The sequence below is a fragment of the Lepidochelys olivacea genome (genome assembly GCF_965140295.1).
Source record: "Lepidochelys olivacea isolate rLepOli2 genome assembly, chromosome: 13".
NCBI lineage: Eukaryota > Metazoa > Chordata > Testudines > Cheloniidae > Lepidochelys > Lepidochelys olivacea.
Window position 1 is genome coordinate 17,552,936 of NC_140423.1, and position 24,489 is coordinate 17,577,424.

Below are 24,489 nucleotides of genomic sequence, written 5' to 3' on the forward strand. Positions count from 1 at the left end.
GTAGTGTAGATATACCCTTTACCAATACCATGTGTCAGAAGCAGGGAGATGAGGGAGCCAAGACACTAAGAACTCACTGCTTCAGTGCAAGTCTGGCTATCACAGCGGCCCCAAAGCACGCAAACCATCTGGTGCAGGATGAATTACCAGCTCTAAGACCGTATGTACCGACTAGGCCCCAGAACCTTGTTCTCTTTTCTTTCTTGCTGCAACTGAGGCTCTGGCTCTCCTAAGTTGCCAGTAAGCAACACCCACCTTCCCAGGTGCATGTATTTGATTATGACCATCCAGTTCTGTAAAGTAAAAAGCCCAACAAAACCTAGACAGCTTTTAGAGCCCCCAGCCACCATGTCAGAATCTCATGCAAAGTAGGTTTTAAGAAAGTCTCCAAGGAGGATGATTGAGGGGTAGTTTTATCTGTCTGAAAAAAAGTTGACAGTTGGGTATTTTCCTCAATTTAACCATTTAAAAGCTTCCCAAGATATTGGCATCACCTCATGGCAGGGCCTGCATGCCATGTCTAGAACAGGCTATCAAGGTATTTTGTCACCTCCACTACTGTGGTATTTCAGCCCCTCAAAAACACTAAAGGATTTATCTTCACAACATAGGAAAGCATAATCCTCATTTTACACATGGGGTGCTGAGGCCAGATCAAATGACTTGGCTGAGGTCCAACAGGAAATCTGGTTAAAACAGCTCTGATTTCAACCTGATGCCTAGAGGCCCAGGCTCTGCTTAACCACACGACCTTCCCATTCATATACAGACAGAAGCACACACTTCAATCCATTTAAGAAGTTACCTCAGTACTTTTAATGATTTTTAGTACATAAGAACCTTCCACATTACAGCAGTGGGTTGAACCCAGCTTGCATGGGGTGAATACAGCCATTACGGACACAAGAACACTAGACATAGTATGTTACTGCATAAAAAGAGGTCAAGATTCATAGATGGTCAATCCCTTCCACTGAAATGGCTCATGAGCTTTGAGAGAATAAATTACTAAAGCTCCATGGCATGTCTTAAGGAGGCAGGACATGCAGTATTTCTTACTCCACGCAGAAAGAGGGAAGTTTGACCATGAAGTCAGAGCAGAGCAATGTGGATACAACAGCCTAGACTCAGGAGATTTTGCTGTCACTGACAAACGTTCGCAATATTAACAGGAGCTTTCTGCTACTTCACAGGAGAACTTCTGCTTCATGCGGACATTGACAACTCCTTCACCTGTCAAGGGAAAGTGAACATTTAGTCATATGAACTCTGCCAATTTTACAGACAGTTAAGGCAGCTCCTGTCACTTTGCACTTCTAGAGTGACACATGGGAGTTTGAGCCAGGATTCAACCTTTTGAGTTGTGTTTTCCACAAGCTAAAATAAGGAACAGCTACTTCTCTCCCTCCATATCACCTAGAGCATCTTAAGACGTAATGCAGCTACAGCAGTAAATGCAAACTTAGTAGAGCAAGACACCCACATAATGAACTGAAAAAAGCAGACTTATGTTTAAATTTGCAGAGGATTTTGGAAAAATTAAGACTATTTGCTTCTTCACAACAGATTGAACTTTTCAGTCCCCAAAGGGAAGCATATAAAGGAGGCAAACACCTTGAATGAAAAGTTGAGGCACTCAGTAATAATCTTCAACAAAAGCTCTTTTTACTCATTGAAGTTAAATTTGGTGTTAAGACCAGTTTCAAAGTAATTTTGACTAAATAATATTCTTTTCCCCTCTTAACTGAGCTTTCTATCCACAAGTCCTGTGACATGAACACTAGTCACTAAAGGATATTTAAGCACCTAAGCAGAAGTTGTAATTTTCAAGAGCACCAAGATGCATCATTCCCATTGATTTCAATGGGAATCAAGTGGTAGGTACTTCGGAAAATTCCACTAGGCACCTGTCTGCATCTTAGGCCTCTAATACTTTTTTAAAACCTGGCCCACATTCAGTCTTTCAGCCAGGATGGGACCTGAAGTACTAACAAAAGTTTACTGACAACCCACCCACAAACACATCATAAACAAGTGAAAACAGCAGAAACCCCAGCCATACCCCTCCCCACCAAAAATAAACTCAGTCACCTTTAACAGAGCAGTAATAGCACACAAGCTATTTTTACAGTCAGCTATGCCAAGGAAGCTAGAACAAAATGTAGGTCATTGAAGTTACTAGACTGGTACAGCAGTATCTGCAGGTCCCATGAAAACATGGATTGTGCTCAGTACTGACCAGCTAATGTTTGTTACACATGTTGAAGACAGTTTATATATAGTCTCCAAGTGTTACTGAGATGTGTGCAAAGAGCACCCTCAATTGCTGTCTGCCTTCAGAGTAGCCTGCATTTATGTGCAACCATTTTGGGCATACAGGCCATGGAGCTCTATATATGTAATTAATTGGTATTTACACAGCAACATGAACAGGGAAAGCATCTCTGCATCTGTGGAATCAGACAGCCTGGCTAAAATGCAAGTTTTGGTCAGCATTGCCGATCTGATGGGGAAAAAAGTCTGAAGTCATCACATTCCACAGAACATGCCTTTCAGGTTGTCAAACACTTTTTTAAAAAAATTAAAGCCACAGTTTACCTTTAGAAGATCCTCAAGTCTATGTTTATGGACAACGTAATAGTTCCTGCAGGAGAGATATTGTACAGGAGAATTAATGACTTTCAAGGGCAGCTGGCATTTAAAATATTCAGTCTGCATCTTCGAAAGTCTATGATCTACAGAGCAGCAAGTGGGTGCATTTGCATGACAAAAGGTTTATTTTATATTCCACATTGAGTGCCATTAATAATCTAACTGAATTGCTAAGAACAAGTATCAAATTATGAAAATACAGGAGAGATGCATGGATCTGAAGAACTGGGGTTTTTTTTTACCCACAAAAACTTATGCCCAAATAAATCTGTTAGTCTTTAAGGTGCCATCGGACTCCTCGTTGTTTTTGTGGATACAGATTAACACGGCTACCCCTCTGATACTATGCAGCTGTTCCTACAATATACTTCTGGTCCACTGCTCATCCTATCATTTACCCATTCCATTCCAGGTCAAACTATTAAGCTACCACAATGGGATCTGCCTAACAGGATGCAAAAGAGATAAGCTGGGTGAGGTAATTATCTTTTATTGAACCAACTTCTGTTAGTGAGACAGACAAGCTTTTGAGCTTCACAGAGCCTTCAGGTCTCCACAAAACGCAACACACCAGCAAACCCTTTTTTGCTTCCACCCTTGACTGGCCTGCACTTCATGGGAAGTTTGCAAGACATTTCTCAATGCTCCCAGACTTCCAGAAATGTTCCTCATTCACAAACCATTTGCAAAGCTTAATGACCCCAATCAACTATGTGCCCATTGCCATCCTGCAACCTGTGCAATGGTAGATTGGCTGGGCCCTGGCTTTTTGTGTTCCTCACCACTGGACATGCACTGCTGTTTACATGCAGTATTTGCCACCGATGTCTAAGGCTGGCAGACTTGGTCAGCAACATATCTGGGGGCAGTGGAGGGACAAGATATTTCTGCAGAAAGGATGCATCCAAAGAGAAAGGGGTGGTGTTTTTTTCAAATGATACCTAAACAATGTTTAAAAGGCTGCAGTCACTCCTACTTTGGAGGCACTAAGCATAAACTTCTAGCCTGAAGGTAAAGGAATTAAATGTCTGTCTTGTCTATTAGAGCGTAAACTCTCCAGGGCAGCATCTGTCTACTATTGTTTGTACAGTGTCTAGCGTAATGAGGCCCCATTTCCAGTTGGCCCTTATGCACTATCATAATAATAAGTGGGATTCATGACTGCTTTAGAGCCAGTCTCTCCCTTGAAGGGAGAAATTATTTGAGACTACTGACAAAGATATTTATTCAGAAACTTACCACTCTCTCCTAGTAGTGGCTCACAAGTGGCTTGTTAACCAGGGCAGTGTCCTCTCTTTCCAAGACTCTTCAGGTCACCATGTCACCTTTCTCTCAGTGAGCCAGGTCTCCCAGGCTCACATTGCTCCACCCTTGCTGCCATGGACCTAAAAAGTACAAAGCCATGGGGTGGGATTAACTACTGAGTATGAGTCAGGGGAGGGGGAGAGAAGAGAGGAAGGAGAAAGGGCCCTTCCCTACTGGTGTATCAGACTGAATCTGGCTAAAGCAGTGAAAAATCAGCACTGTCGCTCTGATGGGGAAAAAAGTTTAGTCATCATGTACACCAGTGAGATCTCAGCACCAGAGTGAGCTGGAGGAGGGAAGTGCCAGGGCAGCATGTGAATGACATCCTAGTTTGCATGCAGTTTCAGCAAGGCAGACACATGGGACATATGTAGCTAACTGGTTATCTGCACATTAGGCTGGCATACAACTGCACAAATGCACTTCACTTTTTTAATACATCAGCCATAAGAGTACCAGTTACATGTTTCAGATGGAAGACTGCAGCACTTTAGATGTTACAGTGGTAGGTGCTATAGAAGCCTAAGATAGAGGAGTCAGTTGTTTGGTCACATGTGGAGAAAGGAAAACACATGCTGAGAAACAGGTGGAAGAGAAGAAACAGTGTTATAACGGCAGATAGAGACAGGGGTTCACGAAAGAGCAACACTTTTAAAGATAGGTGCCTAATATAGCAAAGAGCGACTAGGATACTGGACAGAGAAAGTGGCAAAAAGGATGCAAAATAAGAGTAGCTTACATCTGTTGTCTGGGGAAATGGTGATATGGCTGCCCTAAGCAAAGTTTCACACTATTTACATGCAGGCACCAAGAAACAAACTTGGAAAACAGCAGCAAAAGGTATTTATTCATAGACGGACTTACGGCTGCCACCTCCACTAGGGTCAGAAAGGGCAATGGACACAGTGGGTTCGTAACCAGAGCACCGGTGCTTCCTGCTGGTTCTACTCTGGAGCCGCACCTGGCCTCGCTCTCCCAGGCCGGGTCCCCAGCACATGTTGCTCGCTCCTGCTCGCTGGACCTGAGAAGCAGAAGACCGAAGAGGCACAAGAGATTTAGCCCCGCTGGCCATCCGGCGGGAGCAAAGCAAAGGCCGCCTCCCCGGGCTGGTGCATCAGACACAATCTGGCTCAGCGCAGCGAAATCAACACTGTCGCTCTGATGGGGAAAAAAGCTTTAGTCATCACGTGCACCGGGCTGCGGGGGGAGCCCCGGCGGCGGGACCACGGAGCGACCAACCCGGTCAGCGGCTACAAACACTCCCGGGCCCTCTTACGGGGGAGCGACACGCTGCTGGGGGGCGGCCAGCGAGAGGGCAGGCTGGAGCGGCAGGGGCAGCCGCTAGCGAAGGACTCCCCCAGGCAGCAGGGCGCTCCCGCCCAAGGGCCGCGGCCGAGCTGCAGCCGGCTCCCCGCGGCCCTTGCGGAGGGGACGCCCCATCAATACAGGCCGAGTGCCGCAGCGGGGGCTACGAGGCACTGCTGGGGCTGGACAGGGGCCAGGCACCGGCGCGGACGGCCGCGGATTGCATTGGATTGCATGCCACCCCCCGGCCCCGCACAAGCCACTCACCGGCGCCCTCAGCGAAGGGAACGAAAAAGAGAGCGCACGCCCGCAACACGTCCTTATATAGCGCACTGTGCCTCACTGCGCATGCTCCACCCAAGCGTACCTGGGAAACGTAGTCCCAGAGGCGCCCTCTGTGTCGGGCCACGCTCGTTCCACCACGCCCGGGCTCACCGCTCTGGGCGCTCGCGAATCGGGCTCCCTCCCCGCTGGCTAGTGTGGAGATAGACACAGAAAGGCTCAGCGGTTGTGCAACCCCCTATTGTAGGAGCAGGAGATGGGCCTGGGGTGCAAGGGTCTGGTTTGTCCCTTCTCTCTGGCAGCCACAGGCCAGGGCGGGTCTGGGTTGCTAAAGCCCCATCAAGCAGGTCCTGTGCCCAGGTGGGCCTGAGACCACTGGGCGGGAGTCTGGACAAAGACAGCGAAGAGAAAGCGTAACGTGTCCTGGAAAGCAGCGTGCCTGTTTCATTCCAGTCCAGTGCTTTGCTGTGCACGAATCACAGTTTTCGCGTCAAAAGCAAGCAGGACTCTGACATTTAGCACGTCAGTGGTTTCAGGGCAGCAACTGTGGCAGTCAGAGGTCGAGCTTGTGCAATGTTTCATACAAGAAACCCTCCCCCACTGTTACACGTTCAGAAAAGCCCTGCGCCGCGAATCTAAGGGCTGATCCTGCTGCAAGCGGCTGAGTGCTCTCAATTCCTGGTGAAGTCAATGAGAATCAATGGCACTTAGCACCTTGCGGGATCAGGCCCCTAATACCTCCATTGTAGTAGAGATCCCTCCCACTTATTGCTAATGGTGGCAGGCCAGTATAATCTCTTAATCCTGCATTTCCCTATATATCCTGTCTGGACTGTGCTGCCTGAGGCCTTCACTACATTGGTGTTCCATAAGCTGCTCTTATTTTAAAAGAAACAATGGGTGTGCTTATAGATTTTCTGCTACTCACAGCTAAAGTTGTGGGCTATATAATCCAGTCCCTTGTGCGGTGGATAAAGAGGCCCGCAGAGAAAAGAGTCACCAATGAAATATGTTTAATAACAGGTACGGCCAGTTCAAAAGGACTGGGTCGGCGTTTTGCTTTAGAACTCGCCCAAAAAGGTGCGACGCTTGTCCTGTGGGATATAGACACAGATGGTAATGAAAAGACTGCAGTGCAGGTGAGGGAGCTAGGGGCCAAGGCTTATGCTTACACCTGTGACGTGAGCCAGCGAGAGGACGTCTATAACACTGCAGAGAGAGTGCGACGGGAGGCGGGAGATGTCACCGTCCTGATAAATAATGCTGGGGTTGTAGCAGGGAAACCGATCTTGCAGTGCTCAGACGAACTTCTGGAAAGGACCATGAAGACTAACTGCTATGCACATTTCTGGGTAAGTGTCATTTAGTGCAGAAAACCAAGTATAAAATGATTGAGAGGCAGGGTGCTCTTGTGCATTGGGCACAGGCTTGGAAGCAAGCCCTGGTTTCTGTTCCTTACTCTGCTGTTCAGACCCTAGAGAAGTCACTTTACCTCAGCGTGCCTCTTTCATTTATTTATGCTCTTTATTAGAGATGAGGTGGATGAGAATGATTTTTATTGGACCTTCTTCTGTTAGGGAAAGAGACAAGCTTTTGAGCTTATACAGAGCTCTTCTTCAGGTCTGCTCTTTGTGACAAGGACTGACTCTGACTACTCACTCTCCAGCACATCCTGAAGGCAACCGATGTGGCCTATTTTAGACCAACAGCAGAAGTGAATTAGAGTCCAGCGCAGAGGGAGATGTGGCAGGGCCCCTCTACCTGGGAATTCACCCACCCCTTTATCCCTGAAGGCCAAAGTCTTGGCCTTCAGGACATGCTGCAGCAGAACCCATCCAATTGTTCAGGGATTTGGGACAGGGTGGGTTCCCTGTATTTGGGTGCTGTTGATTCCCTGTCTGACTTTGGACATTGAGGTGTCTCAAGGAGAAGGGGTGGCGCAGGACAGGGGGCTGAGGGAAAGGGGCAGTGCATCGCGTGCTCCTCCCAGGGGCTCTCGAGCGATGGTAGCAGAAGGGCATTGCATCACAATGGGGCGGAGAGGTGGGGCGTTGGCAGACCGGGAGCACGGGCTACTGCTCCGGGGCCGGGCCATAGTTTGGATGCTGGCACTGTCCAAGGGACCCGAGCTTCTGGACAGGAAGTGGCGTGGGAAGTGGGAGCCCCCCAGCCACTGGCCACCAGTCCCGAGTGCACTGCACCCCCAGGCTGCCCGAGCCAGATGCCACAGGCCAGGCACTGCTGGTGAGTAGAGCCCTGCACGATTGTATCCACATCCAGCTAGAGCTTGAAGTGAGCACGTCCTGTTGAGACAAGCATCAGAAGGAGGATATTTACCAGGGCTGTCCCACAACATTTTGGCACCTGAGGCGGGGAGCTCAAATGATGCCCCCATGCCCCCTCACTTGGGCCAAAACTTTAAAACTCTGGGTCCTACTGGTGGCCCCCTACAGTCTGGCACCGGAGGCGGCTACCTCAGTTCGCCCCATGGTGGTAAGGCCAGCCCTGCATGCGGTGCAGCCTGGGCCTTTGGGGTGGCTGCTTAGGGAAGTCCTTTGCCAGCGTGCCTCCTTGGCAGCTGGCCCTTTAAAAGTGAGGGGAGAGAGGCAGCTGCTGCCCGAAGGTGGCCCTTTTGCCTGGGAAGGCTGGCTGCAGGCCTGTAGCTGTCGCTGCCTCGGCTCAGGGCCAGTAAGTGGGAAGGTGGGTGCTGGTCGCCTCTGGGCTGGTCTCCCTGAGAAGGAGGTGGTGGCCCATCCTGCCTCCCCCGGGGCCTTGCGAAGTGGGAGACGGGGCAGGGCGAGGCCTCCGGGGCGCACATCCTGGGTTTCCCGGAGCAAGCAAAAGGCAAGCCAAGTGCAGGAGGGCGTCCCTAGGGAGGCGTGAGAGCTGTGAGCAAAGCGGGTTGTGTGGGAGCTGCCCCTGTAGGGTGCGTGCAGGTAAGGCACGGGAGCAGGAGGCAGCCCCGTCCTGGGTGGTGCGTTGCGCCTGGGGGTGGTGCGCAGGGTTTTGTGGCGGGGGGTGTGAGTGTGGCAGGGGAGCTTTGTGAGGGTCCCATCTCAGGACCTCAGTGTGTGGTGAGGGTCACAGGGGGTTGCAGGGGGGTGTATTTGTGGGGGGGTGGGGAGGAGGCTTAGGCGTGGTGTGTGTGGGCCACGGGTCAGGGGCTGTGGATGGTGGTGCAGGGTGGGAGTGTTGGTGTGGCAAGGGAGGGGTGTGAGGCTGGTGGTGTGGGCGTGAGCGTGTTGTGGGGAGAGGGAATCGGCAGCATGGAGCAGGCAGGGCATGTCTGTGTTCTTGCTTAAAGGCAAAGTGGTAGTCAACAGCGTCTATGGCCATACCACCCTGAACATGCCTGATCTTGGAAGCCAAGCAGGGTCAGGCCTGCTTAGTACTTGGATGGGAGACCTCGTGGGAATACTGGGTGCAGTAGCTTTTGCCTGCCCTTGCCACGTTGCCTGGCTGCAGGTCTAGGTCTGCCTCCAGCACATTTGCCGCCTCGTCCTCACTTGCTTCCGCAAAGGTCTCCCAGGCTGTAGCCACCTCGCCTGCCGCAGCCGAGGGTAAGGGCTTTGGACACCCGGCCCCGTGGCGTTTGTTTTCTTTACCAGCCCATGCTCTTGCCCTCTTGGCAGCAGGTGTGGGAGGCCAGCTGGCTGAAGCGGTGGCAGGCACCCCAAGGCCTGTCTGCCCTCGCGTTTCCTACCTGCTGCTTCAGCTCCACCGGGGGGAGCGGAAGGCTGGAAGAAAGGAAAGCTACAAGCCTTACAGTGCGATTAGGAAAAAGAAAAGGAGGACTTGTGGCACCTTAGAGACTAACCAATTTATTTGAGCATGAGCTTTCGTGAGCTACAGCTCACTTCCCACAACATTTTGGCACCTGAAGCGGGGAGCTCAAATGACACCCTCATTCTCCTTCACTTGGGCCAAAACTTTAAAACTCTGGAGCCTAGTGGTGCCCCCCCCCCCCACAGTCTGGCACCGGCTGCCTCAGTTCGCCTCATGGTAAGACCAGCCCTGACCATTTTTTACTACAATCTCTGCCTTCTAAATGGGTCCTGGCATCACAGTTTAACATTTGAAATATTAGTTCCTTCTTAACCTTTTTGGAGGCAGGTTGAGATTCCCTTTTCATTGGGAAGACCCCTCTACTCACTGCTAGAGTTCAATATTTTGTAGTACAAAAAATTCCAAAGATTTGAGTCAGGGTTATCAATAGATCTCAAAGCACTTTGCAAAGTTGGATGAAGGGAAAATGTAAGGTTCAGAAACATTAAGTGACTTGTCCAACAGCATACAAATGCAGTGAAAAAACTGGGAATAGAATCCAGGTATTCTAGTCCTGTACATGATCCAGTCTAGATCACACTCGCACCTGTTTTCCTTCAGGTCTGTATACTACCGTCTCATTTTTAGACTAGGTAGTTATACAATTTATTTGTCATTTTATTAGTCCAAGATGAAATTTAGTATAAAAATTACATTTGGAGCAGCTATCCCCTAGCTAAAATTAAAAGTAATGGCAATCGGTCATTGTACTCTAAGGCTTGATAAGGTCACCAACAGAGAACAGAGATAACCCCCACTGGGGTGGGTTTATACCTTCCTCTGAAGCATCCTGCACTTGTTATTGAGAGAGATCAGATACTAAATTAGATGGATTGCTGATCTAATAAAAGCAGCAAGGTTCTCATGCTCATATTTTTTTAACCAAAACATTAGAAAATCAGAGCATTGAATCCAAAAGCAGTAAATTATCATAACCCTTCCTACATGTGAAAATAGACCCTGTGATCATTTATGATCAAATATTTTACAGTTTAGACTATGCAGAACCTCAGGGTCCTGTGGGACACAGTTCAGGAGTGAATTGATTGTTCTATTTTGGGGTCTCTCCAAGGATTGTTATAATTTATTATTTTTATTATAGTAACATGTAGGAAGCCCAGTCTTAGACCAGGAGCCCCTTAGCTGCTGGACAAACAGAATAAAAAAAAATACAGTCCCTGATTCATTCATTACAAACTCTCAAACTCACCCTAAGCAGAGTTCAGGGGAAAAAAAATTTCCGATTTTCCAAAACTATAAAACCAACATTTTGAATTGGTTTTACTCAACATAAAAGTGTTAATTTATGGCCAAAAATTAAGTCAGATTGAATTTTCCAGGCTTTGAAGTCTTGATAAGATCCCTTTAAATATTTCTCCACTAAGTAACTTGACTCTTCCCACGAGAAAGGCATTGATCTTGAATGAGAACAGTCTGTCTCATAAATGGCACACTCAGACATGGCTGCATCAGTGATTTTATATCCATAGATTCACCTTAGTCAGGAGAACTGAATGGTCATCCATATGTTTTAGAAATACTTTGACAGAGCGGGCCACATAGCATCTGTGAAAACACACTGAAGGTATTTCTCAATCTGCATTGCTTGGGCAGTGCCAGCTCAGCTGTGTGTGTTTAGAAAAGTCAGCCAAGCAGAGCGTTCCAATCCCTGTGATAACATATACATGCCAGGGTGGTTTCCGAGGTAGAACTCCGAGCTGCCGCCCAGAATTTCCCTGGTGAATGAAACCTCCTCTGGTGGCCAGGCTAAGATCAACAACAAAAGAGTTGGTGTTGAAGAGATACTGCAACACAGCATAGCAAGGGGGAAAGCTGAAGAACCCTCCCCATTCATGTCTTGGCTTCACGTCGATGAGCTTTGAGAAGCAGAGTGATCAATCGGAACCAACAAAGGATTACGAAGTGAGCAGTCCTGGGTTCCACGTCCCACTATGCTGATGACTCCCTCTATAGCTCCTACCTATGTAACTGCTCTGTGCCTCAGTTTCTTTGTGTAAAATGCACATTGGTTCTGCTGAGTAACCAAATATAGCTATTTGGTTGCTCAGATCTACCAAGTTACAGGAAGCTTTAGCACCATTTGACTTGCCACACTGGTTTTTAAGCCAACTAACCAGCCTATGTTTCATAATTGAGATTCTTGTGACAGCAGCCAAACCAAAACCAAGCCAAAGAAAACTAATGTCCTGAAACCCTAGTGGATGAAATGGATGGTTTAAGGATGTTATTTAAAATCTGACAAAAGTGCAAGACGACATCCTGCAAATGTGTGTACTACACTGTGAAAATATACCAAATTCTCTCTACAGAGCTAGCCAGAGGAGAAACCCACGTGAGGTATTCTGTGCTCACTCTCTCAGAAACAACCTAACCCATGTGGTTTCATCCATCTCCTTATTTAGGGGGATCATATGGAGATATAGTGCTGAGTACATATAGGCATTATGCAAAATGTTGTATTATAAAACTGTCCATTTAAATTCTGGTGACAATTATTGTTCAGTATGACTTAGGTTTGTAGGTGGCTAATTCTGGAAAGTAGCTTATCAACCAGGACTTGGGGAAATGAGGTCTGGATCCCGTTAATCCCAGTTTCACAGCACTGAAAGACAATCAGAGGAAGGACATTTTAAGAGGATTGCAGCGAAAACTAATCTTGTTACACCGCAAAACCATCTCACATGTGCAACCGAAAACTAACTTTAAATGGGCATCAGTGTTTCCTAAATTGGCAGGATAGGGAAAGTGGGAGGGGCTAGGATAATCAAACACATGGCTGAGACACAGCTATGGTGGCTGGATTTACTTGATCTCCCTGGGTAACATTCAGATTTTTTCATAGAAATCTCTTTGGCTGGAGCAGTGTTTAAATATGGTTTCTTAACTCACTTTGGGTTGATTGTAGCAGGGCCCTTATGAAGGCAGAATAAAGTTTGTAAGTGCATGATAAATGGTCAGAACCCACCTCAGCTCCCATTGTTTTTCACTTTTGGATGCAGACAGAGCTCCTCTCTGAGATTCACTGGCTTCCAGCCAGCTTATGAAAGCTTTGCTGGATTCCAGCCATGTACCAGTGCATTACCCAACAGAACACATCTCCCACGTGACAGCCGCACAGTTGTCAGAGTGCTCACTCTCTTGGCATGGATGCTTTTGGCACAGCACTGGAAGGTAAAGATGCTTCTGGGCTGCGTCTGCATTTTGCATTTTAGCTTTGTCTACATTAGAGGTGGCTGTTCTCCTGCCAGTGCATCTCCACCAGTGGGAGTAACAATTGGAGTGGCTGCTGGCATTGGAACCACTCCATTGTCTAAGCCTGCGCAGAGCAGCTCTAGCCAACAGGATGGTTACAAGGCTGCTGGCGGCCTGAATTACCCTGATGCTCTCGTTGCTGTCCACAGTAGGCTAATATTCTCAGTGCTCTACAACAGTGGTTCTACAACGCAAGAGGTCTTCCAGGGGAGTGCATCAACTCATCTAGATATTTCCCTCATTTTACAACAGGCTACGTAAAAAGCACTAGCGAAGTCAATACAAACTAAAATTTCATATGACTTATTTATACTGCTCTATATACTAAACACTGAAATGTAAGTACAATATTTATATTCCAATTGAGTTTATGATTATATGGTAACAAGGAGAAAGTCAGCAATTTGTCAGTAATAGCGTGCTGTGACACTTTTGTATTTTTATGTCTGTTTTTGTAAAGCAAGTCATTTAAGTAAGATGAAATTTGGGGGGTATGCAAGACAAATCAGACTCCTGAAAGGGGTACAGTAGTCTGGAAGGGTTGAGAGCCACTGCTCTACAATCTGGAAAACCTTCATTTGCAGCTGAACATTAAAGGGATGTGTTTTCAACAACCTCTAAATGTGAACACCCTGTATGGCAGACTGTCATTCTTTTGCTCAAGTGCCCAAATAAAAGTTAATAAAACAAGAAAAATGTCTGAGTTGCTAAAACAGACCACACTGGTTTCTGCGAGATCCTTAAGTGTTTAGCATATAAATGGCCAACTGCTAGATATGGGCTTGAACCAGAACCCTGAATCTGAACTATTCCAAACTTGGATGGAGTTGAAATCAAAACAACAGCTTTGGCCTCTATGTAATAAGAAGCTAAACCAAAACCACAGAGCCAAACACCCCCAAACGTTGGGCAAGTTCCAATCCAGGTTGTAATTTTACAGCTCAAGCTCATCTCTCCTAGCTGCCTCATTTTAAATCACATGCATCGTTGACTTGAAAGCCATGAAAAATCTCTCATCTGAAATCAGCAAGGCTGCTCAGGGGCTTTGTGGAATGTTCATAAAAATACACCTGTCAGCATCTTTACTGCATGTTGGGAAAATCTCCATGCAGCTGCCAAATCAGAAACATTGATCATTCGGAATAAGGAAATTGCAAATGCCTAAAAATCATCTACTCCACATAATGGAATAAGGGAGAGTAAAAGAAGCTGCTTCTCTGCAGTAATAGTTGAGCCATGAGTCTTTTAAGCTGCAGCTAAGAATAGAAATAAATGTGTGTCCTAGCAAAGCATCAGCAAAACAGACCTTGGAGCATTGTACCCACTATCTTAGATGTGCAAATGTAATAGACGAATGGTGCACATGAATAAGCTTTCTTCTTTCTGTCCATACAGACTGTCAAGGCTTTCCTCCCAAAAATGATGGAGCTGGACCATGGTCACATTGTGACGATAGCAGGATCCTTGGGCCTCTTTGCAACAGCTTGTGTGACGGTCAGTAGCTATGGATCACCAAAGTGTGTGCTTTCCTTTCACACACACACCCCTCGCTCCCCCAGCAGCTGGTGCCACAGACCCCCCCAAGATTCAATCAGGGGTATTTCTGGTATAAGTCATGAACAGGTCATGTACTGTGATTTTTTGTTTCTTGCCTGTGACCTGTCCATGACTTTTACTGAAAATACCCATGATTAAATTGTAGCCTTACTTTTCAGTTGGAATTAATTTCATGGGTTGATTAGGCCCCCCAAATTTGGTTGATAAAACAGGAAGCATCACTAGGGAGGTTGTAGGTTAGTGGCCCGAGCACAGCGCTGGGATACTCCGAAGTTGTAATACCACCTCTGACACTGGCTCTGGGGGGCCTTGGGCAAGCTACTTAATCCTTTCCAGCCTCAGTTTCCTTATAGCTAAAAGGCAAATAGTAATCATTACCTCCATCACAGGCACCTGGAAAGTCTTAAAGTGCTATGGCAAGCACCCCAATTATTTTCCCAGCATATTTCAAATGTGTGTTGTGGAGTTCAGTCTATTATCCATATTAAAAAAGTAGGGTGTTTATTGAGAGATCTGCTTGTCACAGTAGCTTATTGGTGCTAAAACCTCTAAATATGTTCTCAAGCTCTGAGCGCAAATTACCTGGAATGTACAATAAAAATAGGACATTAGATGCTAATGGAAAGGCCGTCAGAAGCAATCTGATGGCCCAAATTTGGTAAGGGATGGAAAATGAGGTCCCTGAAATTAAGAAAAACTGACAGGTGATTTTTCTTCATTATAAATACAAGGTTTTTATGCATCCCTTTAAAGTGCAGTGAAAATATTTATTAGGCATTTGCAAAGTATTACAGGAGCAATATTAATGCAGAGGTTGGATTTTAAAAAGCTAGAATGACGGTGTAAATACACCTCACTTCTCAGGTCTGCACTGACCTGATTTGTACGGGGAAGTGAGGCTCACAATTGTGCACACTGCACATTTAAGCGCTATAAAAACCTGGCTCAGAGTCAGATCCAAGCCAATGGAAAGACTCCCATTGGGTTTGAGATCACATCCTTAGCTCATTGGCACCTGCAGTTTATCAGCAGGCATTGCTCGTAAAAGGCATTTCTCCAAGGGCAAAGACAGACATTCTCCTGGATCAAAGAGATGAAGGAGATTATAGAACAATATGGTGGAACAGACAGGAGTTTAAATCAGAGGTAAAAAGGAAAAATATTTTGAGTACAGCCAACTCACTGAAACCTACAACAGCATCCTTGTGTCCCATTTACTTGGGACCATCCTTTGGCCCATAATATTTACCTCTTTTTACTTGAGTAACTAGTCAAAGCTCAGGCCCAGAGGATATTCCAGCTGTGAGCAGAAATTAATGTTGGAGTCTGATGTTTTCTTTGATGTTTTTTAATCAATCAAGAAGTGTATAAAGTCCTGCTTCTCCTAACACAAGAGGAACGGAAAAACGGGATAGCTTCTTTGTTTACAGCCTCAAGCTTCTTTATCCAGCACCAGACCCAGAAGTCCCTTCACTATTTTCTTCCAGGGTCATACACCATGTTGTCCAGGCTCTCGCTCTCTCCCAGTATGTCTTGCTTCAGTTTCTGTGTATTCTCTCAGTTTCTATCTACACTTCAGTTTGTCCCACCCATGTTTAAACAGTACCCTGTCAAAACCCCCCACCCACAGGCACCAGCTTCCTCCTTTCCCAGGGGGTGCTCCATCCTTACCCACCCCAGACCCCACCCCCACTCCACCAACCTCCTGCCCTGCCTCTTGCTGCTCAGTTCCACCCCCCGCCCCGAGCATGTCGTATCCCCGCTCCTCCCCCTCCCCCCAGCACCTCCTGCATGCCGCAGAAGAGCTGATTGCAGTGTGTGGGAGGTGCTGGGAGGGAGGGAGGGAGGGGGAGCAGTTGATCAGCAGGGCCACCAGTGGACAGGAGGCATGGGGGGAGGAAATTGGCAGAGGGAGCTGGCTGCAGGTGGTGCTAAGCACCCACTGATTTCCTACATGATGGTTGTTTCTGGGCAGACTCCATTATGCCCTGTTTTAGGTGGGGCCGCTTAGATGTTTTGTACAGCTATCTTAAGGGTGCGTCACACCCATCACAGTTTCAATGAGATTTTAACCCAACCCATAACAATATTGAAAGGTGGCATGTGGAAAACCAAGCAGGTCACAGGAGTGTCCATTTTCAGTGTATGTTCAAGGGAATGCTTTGGTTCAATGAGCAAACCTGCTCTGTGCAGAGAAGCCAGCCTGCTGCACTCCCGTAGCTAAGCTAGCAATTGCCATCTACTACCTAGGAGTGTTTCCAGTAAGAACAAGCCTCTTCCCCCACCTACCACTAGCCAAAGTCTCATTTCCTGCAGGATTACTGTGCAAGCAAGTTCGCAGTAGTTGGATTCCATGAAGCTCTTAGCCATCAGCTGAAAGCCAATCGAATCAATGGAGTGAAGACTACTCTGGTGTGCCCCTGTCTTGTTGACACGGGCATGTTCACTGGATGTAGAATCAGGTAAAACCATTTACATTTGACTCATTCGCAGACATATCACACCTGTCCAGCTGCTACCAGGGTCAGTTCCTCAGTTGTTAGGGAACCTGAAAGAACAACTCCAGCTGACTTTGTAGACTACTAGAATCAGCAGACACCCCCAACATTTAGCCTTGCAGCAATTCTGCCCTGGTTCAGGTGCTCAGATAATAGAGCAATTAAACTCTCCTTTAATTAGCCTAGCGTACTTGTCCCTTAATATTACTGAATTATAGCAGGTTGGATCACTAGTGTAGAACACTGATATTTTTTAAGAAAGGGCAGACAGCAAAATCAGAATGTAAAGCTGGCATCTCTTGATAAAAGTAAAGAACTTGTAAAATCCTTACCTACAAAAATGAAAGTATGAACCATCCTTCCTCTGAGGCGTGGATGCAAATGAGAGCTTTTGTGAGAAGACTCAGGCTAGAAATGGATCATCTAGAATGATTGGCCATGACCAAGAAACCAGGGGAAAATTGTAGCAAACTTTGGCAATTCCAAATTGCAGGAACTGTCAGTACTCACATGTTCCCTCAAGACCAAAACATTTCAAACTAGAGTGAACCTTCTGGATAATGATACACTAACATGAAAATAAAGATTACCTTCCTGTAAGAAAGGGAGGAACCCTATACTGAAATAGATTTCTCCATTTATAAGACCAGATCCACATTACAGCACAGGACCAGGAGAAAGGATGCCCTTGTTGTATTCCTGACTCTACCACTTTGAGATCTTGGACAAGTCACTCAGCTTCAAGTTTACCTATTTGCACAATCACAGGAGCATTAAGTGCAAAACACCTGGAGGCCCCTGAATGCAAGGTGCTAATTTTGTGCAAAGATTTTTATTAATGAAGTAGCCTGTATAGAATTTGCAAAGAGTGCATGATTCTCTGGCCAGGGGGAGTGGGCATAAATATCCCACGATTTGAGAATAAATTCCAGGTGATGAAACACGACAGGGTATATAGTATTTCTCCCCACCACATAGGAGTAATATCATAAGCCATCATACCTTTTAAGTGTGTTTTGCAGGGTTAGGGGCTGGAGGTAGGCCTCCCCTCTCCCGCCACACTCATGTATAACTGAATTTTAATGCTGAGCTCCCAGTTCATCTGTCCAAAGAGGATGAGCACCCAGTAGACCAGAACTCAACTAATGTGGAGGTGTTCAAAAAGAACTACAGCTTGGGTACGAGACCCTCATGTATGGCATGTCTGCACTACAAGTGCTATAGTGGTACAGGTACAGCTAAGCTACAGTTGTGTATGACACTTGTTACCATGATGGAAGGGGTTTTTCCATTGCTGTAATAAATCCACTATCTCAAGAAGCAGTAACTAGGGTGATGGAAGAACTCTTCTGTCGAACAAGTGGTGTCTATCCCAGGGTTTAGGGCAGCTTAACTACATCTTATGGGTCACTTGCTGGTTTAAAGTCGCAGAAATGGTGACTTCTCTGTAACTTGAAGTCTTTAAACCATGGTTTCTAACCATCAGAGGATTGAACTTTTGGAATAGCCTTCCAAGGAAAGCAGTGGGGGCAAAAGACCTATCTGGCTTTAAGATTAAACTCAATAAGTTTATGGAGGAGATGGTATGATGAGATAACATGATTTTGGTAATTAAATTGATCTTTAAATATTCATGGTAAATAGGCCCAATGGCCTGTGATGGGATGTTAGATGGGGTGGGATCTGAGTTACTATAGAAAAGTCTTTCCTGGGTATCTGGCTGGTGAATCTTGCCCATATGCTCAGGGTTTAGCTGATCGCCATATTTGCGGTCAGGAAGGAATTTTCCTCCAGGGCAGATTGGAAGAGGCCCTGGAGGTTTTTCGCCTTCCTCTGTAGCATGGGGCACGGGTCACTTGCTGGAGGATTCTCTGCTCCTTGAAGTCTTTAAAACACGATTTGAGGACTTCAATAGCTCAGACATAGGTGAGGGGTTTTTCGCAGGAGTGGATGGGTGAGATTCTGTGGCCTGCGTTGTGCAGGAGATCAGACTAGATGATCATAATGATCCCTTCTGACCTTAGTATCTATGAATCTATTTGAGGACTTCAGTAACTCAGCCAGAAGTTAGGGGTCTGTGTCAGGAGTGGTGAGGTTCTGTGGCCTGCCACGTGCAGGAGGTCAGACTAGATGATCACAAGGGTCCCTTCTGACCTTAAAGTCTCTGAATCTCAGGGGTGTGAATTTCTCACCCCCCCTGCACGACATAGGTCAATTTAAGTTTCAGGTGTAGACCAGGCCTCAGATAGTAAACCTAGAGTCATGACTGTGGAGCACTACTCACAAATGTGCTCTGTGCTTAATGTTGGTCATTAAATTAAAACTAAACTGATAAACAGCTTACAAAAGGACCAGATTCAGCATGCAGCACAACTCCACTAAAAATCAATGGCGTGGCAATTGAGAGAGTTGCAACCAACTTCTGCGTTTGGCCCAGTTTGTCAAGGTGTATCATTTCAGGTAGATCAGGCAACTCTCTTCCTTGCCTGCATGAAGCCAGACTCCCAAAACACTGCAGATTTGGTCTGCAGAAACGAAGCTTTTTTAAAAAAGATATCACATGACGCTGTTCCATTTGAGAGTCAGCCCCTACACTTTGAATGGAACAATCATTACTACACAAATTCAAAGGCTCACTAAAAATGACCGTTACCTTTGACGTTAGCATAATATAAAGAACTCCGCAATTATTGCTAGTAATCCTTACCAGGAGCCGGAATTGTTTAAATTCATTTAAGCCAGGACCACTTGAAGTTGTACAACACCAACAAAGGTGATATCTGAGCTAATAACGTAAAAGCTTTGTTATCCAGCATGTTGGAGGAATGGGGGTGCCAGTTAGTCAAAAATTATAGTTAACTAAGAGTTGTACTTACCAACGGAATACCAATTTTCAAAGAATTAGAATACAATAAAATGAATCAAGTATAAAATAGTTTACAGCTACTCACCAATCCAGTAGTCGTACTGCACTGCAGAGTGGTTGGTTTCTTGAAGCACTTAGGTGTATACAGGTAAAGTTTTCTCTACAGGAGGTTATCTTAGGACACTACATATCACTATGGGCAGTGCATGGCATACACCCAGATCACTAAAAATACACATTAAACTATACTGAACATAATTTAATCCTTGGTGATTCAGAAGGCACTTCAGGATCTTGCAGTGCCTCAGTCATCATCATCAATCACTGTTGTAGATGTAGGTGGTGTAGGAGATTGGGCTGAATCTGTAAGGACTCTGACATACCCTGGAAGTGGCTTTTTTGAATAAACCCCTGATATCAGCTTGTTTACGTGTCTTCTGCCTCTTTTGCATAAAAACAGTGCAGAATGTGCAATTACATAACCTCCTGGGCAGTATACTAGTCCTGGTTACTAAATTGAAGACTTGTATTGGGAGATATCAGAAATGCTGGTTAATAGAGCTTTCCGGTTGATAAAACGCTGGATAACAGGATAACACAGCGTTTACTGTAATTAGAACAGGTTGACAGGCTAGACACCTTGGTTTATGAACTCCCCTGGATCTACCTAATATGGTTTAAAAGGAAAGGTTGACACTTTTCCTTTATGCAGTGGTGGTTTCAGTAGGGTTATACAGAATCTAATTTCCCCCAAATTACTGATTTCTTTCTTAATGAAATACTTACCAATTGTTTTTCTAGGCAAGAGCTGGATGGTCTTCTCTCTCCATTAAAACCAGATGACTGTGTGAAGACAGCAATGAAAGGAATACTGAATAATCAGCCCATAATATGTATCCCCAGAGTGATGTACTTTGCAGTAGTTTCAAAACAGTAAGTATTTCCACTCGGGGAATTGCAGCCACATTAATTCATTTTGATGGTACTCTGTTTCAAGATGCAGTTAAAAGTGAAATAATTGGCTGTAGTGTTATCTGATGGTCCCAAAATGGCTAGAACATTCAGATTTAATGGAAAAGCACATCAGAAGGTTCTGGGCCTGCTATTTAGGAAACGCTATTCTCCCCTCTGCTAAAAAAGATTGTTTTAAATATGCAAGATGCTACACCTACATCTTATGTTTGAAATAGCAAAAACCATGGAGGTAAGATGTGTTAGAATAGGAGATATGTAAGATACTCTATCAAAGGCTTTTTCAGATTGTCAGCTACATTACATTTAATGTTTATCAATTAGCAGTTTGGGGAATACGTCCTGAAATCTGACAGGGAGAAGATGGATTATTTAATAATGTTATAGCTTTTTCACCTTTAATCTTACAAATTTTTTACTGGATTAGAATAGTGTTAGTCACATACAAGATTCTTTTCTTTCTTTGGATGGAGAAGGTAGCATAGATATCCTCTTGGGTAAGTTTTGTTCACCTTTCAATACATTATTTAGATCTAGTCCACAAATTCAATCAAGGCCCTAAAAAATTAAATGAATAATGATCTGAGAAAATTAAAATCTTTTCTTAATTACTGAAATTTTATTTCCAGCCTCCTACCATGGGATGTTCAAGTTCTTGTTCACAAGTTTTTGGGTATTGATAAGTGTATGCATCCATTCATTAGACAAAGGGAAGCGAAACGCCATCTCGTAGCAACAGGAAGATGAAGATTGGTACTTGCACAGATTTTTTAACAGCTTCTGGAACACTTTCTTAATCTAAACTCAGCTGGGAAAACCTGGTGAATAAAATCACTTCAGTGTAGAAACACTTAAAGGTCGCATCTTATATTGATCCATACTTGCTCTTTTGGTCTACGTCTGCAGGCTTTCAGGAGAATTCTGGCGACATCCAGCATTTATGTAATAGTTACTACACACAAGGGGGAGGGCTAGATGAATGGTATAAATACATGCATCAGCACCTGATGCTTGGTGCCTTCACTGTGCACAGGCACTTCTGAACATCCCATCCTTTAGTCTATGCATTAGAGCCGGGAGAGAGATCAGGTCTTTGACTTTGCTCCAAACTGGAGTAGTATTTGGACCTAAAGTCCCAGGAGATGGCAAGGAGATGAGGAGAATACGTCTTTCCGGGATTTTTTTTTTTTAAATTGTTTTCTGGACTTCTTGGCCACCACACTATAAAGCAGGGGAGGGGTCATGTATTTTCAGACATGCTTCCCTTAGCTGCTTTTGGATGGGAAGTTTTATGCTGTATGTTCTCAGCTGGGGATAAGAGTAAGGGGTATGGGAAAGAATCCTCCCGTAGATCTGGATGACTTCTTTTGAATTTTAAAAGTTACGAGAAACAGGAAAATTTCAAAAAAATGTATTTCCCCCCACCTCGTTTTTCATCAGCTGTATCCACTTGGTTATGGGGATATTCCATTAGAAAGCTGGGAGAATCTTACAGGATGGCTGCTTGAATGCCCATGTTAGGACTTTATAGGAATACCCAGGGTCCTTGTTAGTTAAAGCTAGGTGTCTGGTAAATACATGCTGTGCACATGCTTGTTTTGTGATGTGGATCGATGCTGCGCCAGGGGAAAACCCTACCATCTCCGAGACAGTCCCTTGCCCTGATAGGACGAGGGTTCTTGGGCTGGGAACAGACTAGACAATTCTCTTTTAGTTGCTGCTTGGACAGGCACTTCACAGATGGAACATTTGTTTACATGCTCCACACCCTGCTGCTGTGAGGCAGGGAGAGCTGACGGTTCCAGAAATCACTGGTCTGCTCTGAAGTTTGGAGGAAGGCACCCTAATCTAAAGCTGCTCCCATCCCAGTAGTTTGTAGGATTTGTGCCTAAAGGCAATGGCTGAAGAGGGAGCGCTTGCCTCAGCTTGAGGCAGACCACTTGGTGACAAGAGGAAGAGGCATGGCTGAGCAGATAGGTCGTCTCAGTTCCACTACACAGGAGGTAAACCACTGCTGTGGATACGAGCATGAAACACAGATGCCATTTATAAATGTGAGAAGATTCAATGTGAAGCACAGTGAAGCTTGTCTTAAGTGTGTGTTTTGATTTCAATGCTGAAAGTCGGTGTAAATTGAACTTTCTCACCTACCTCACAGGGATGTTGTGAGGATTAGTGTCTGTACAGTGCTAAGAACACGTAAAGTGCTATATAAATGCTATTACTACCATGTGAGAGAAAGCAAAGACTGAAAAGAAAGATCACAGTCTCAATTGCTGTTAGTGTAATTGTTAAGAGACTGATAGAACAGGACTAGATATTTTAAATGTTAGATTTTCCTTACACTCAGTCACGATTTGAAAGGCAAACCCAGTACAACAGAACCTCAGTTATGAACACCAAAGTTAAGAACTGACCTGTCAGCAAACACCTCATTTGGAACCAGAAGTACACAATCAGGCAGCAGCAGCAGAGATGAAAAAAAGCAAATACAGCATAGTGCTGTGTTAAATGTAAACTGCTAAAAAAAATAAAGGGAAAGCAGCATTTTTCTTCTGCATCGTAGTTTCAAAGCTGTATTAAGTCAATGTTCAGCTGTAAACTTTTGAAAGAACCACCATAAGTTCAGAGCTACGCACATTTCAGAGTTATGAATAACTTCCATTCCTGAGATGTGTGTAACTCTGAGGTTCCACTGTATTACTAAATTGCATGACCTTTTGGTCTGCAAAGCTTCTCCCCTTGCTGAAGGTTCGTTAGGTTCTGGGACACTGAAATTGTTATAGTCAGTAACCCTAAACTTAGACAAAAAGATAAACCCAGAAAGATTATCCATTTGCTAGACTGTTTGTATTAATGAGAGCAGAAAATGCTCCTGGACTGGTTCGACTGTGTCAAAATCTCCCATTGCATGAAAAAATTACTTAAACCAATTAAACCAAGAGTCTGATGCAAAGGCATGTTTTTAGAACTATAAATCTTGCAGTCTACTTATATGAGGCTCATTAGCAAAAACAAGACTTACCAGAATTATAGACTTGCAGTGGGATTTTGACTTCAATGGGAGGAGTTTGGCCAATGGTGAACACTGTACATTTTAGTCATGTGTATGCACGTTTTTAGGGATCTAAGAAGATCAAAGCAATAGGAGTTTAGCACAGAAAAAGTCAGAGGCAGTATTGCCTCATGGATACTGGAGAGGGATTCAGAAAACTTGGGTTCTAGTTTCAGGTCTGCTACTAGCCTGCTACTAGCCTGGTGATGCTGGGCAAGTCACTTCAACGTCAAGAACCTTAGTTTCTCCATCTGTAAAACGGGGAGAATGATATGGCCTCCTTTGTAAAGCACTTCAAGATCTACTAATGGAAAATGCTATGTAAGAGCTGGGTATTTATTATACACTTGTCCTATCCTACTCTGCATTAAGAGTAGACTAAATAGAATAGAAGGACTAAATAGAACATAAAACCCAAGCAATAATGTAACAAAGCAGCTCAAGTACAGCTCCAGGTGAAAAAAAAAATGCTTTCCTTTTGCACATTCTTGGCTCCACTTACCACCCACCTCCCCATAATCTGATGTCCTGTTATCTGGCTTTGGGCCAGGGACCTTATCCTGTGTCTAATGTCCCACATACACGTATGGTGATAGTGCGTCTAGGAATGCATTAGGTATTTGACAATGGACACATTTGATATTTTTTGTTAAAAGTTCACGTGGAGCACTGTCATACCTCAACAGCTACACAAGCCAAGACAGCCAGAACTGTAGGCTGGCCTGTTCAGCTTAGTGAGAAGAGTTACCCAACTGCAGAACAGAGACCTATGGTGACCACCTGCACCATCGTTCAGGTTTTCCATTATAAACGATTTTCCAGGGAATTTCTAAGTTGTAAGAATTTGCAATACAGAGTCTCAGCCTAGCAAGTCTTTTTTTTAATTTTTAAATTTACAG

The 24,489-nt window shown here is 45.1% G+C and overlaps 1 protein-coding gene and 1 long non-coding RNA gene across 2 annotated transcripts; one reads left to right on the plus strand and one right to left on the minus strand.

Moving 5' to 3' along the window:
• Positions 1 to 788: 788 nt before the first annotated feature.
• On the minus strand, positions 789 to 5,605 carry LOC311529376. Its single transcript, XR_014713823.1, has 5 exons — positions 5,530 to 5,605; positions 4,822 to 4,978; positions 3,892 to 4,037; positions 2,599 to 2,644; positions 789 to 1,233 (listed from the first exon to the last, which is right to left on the minus strand). It is a non-coding gene; the product is annotated as an uncharacterized lncRNA (long non-coding RNA).
• An 835-nt stretch (positions 5,606 to 6,440) lies between these two features.
• On the plus strand, positions 6,441 to 20,500 carry LOC311529423 (retinol dehydrogenase 10-like; the record flags this gene model as incomplete). The annotated part of the gene is made up of 4 exons (XM_084645398.1): positions 6,441 to 6,896; positions 14,038 to 14,136; positions 16,516 to 16,661; positions 20,365 to 20,500. 4 exons carry the CDS (start codon positions 6,441 to 6,443, stop codon positions 20,498 to 20,500), a joined length of 837 nt encoding a protein of 278 aa, XP_084501524.1.
• Between the last annotated feature and the right edge of the window lie 3,989 nt (positions 20,501 to 24,489).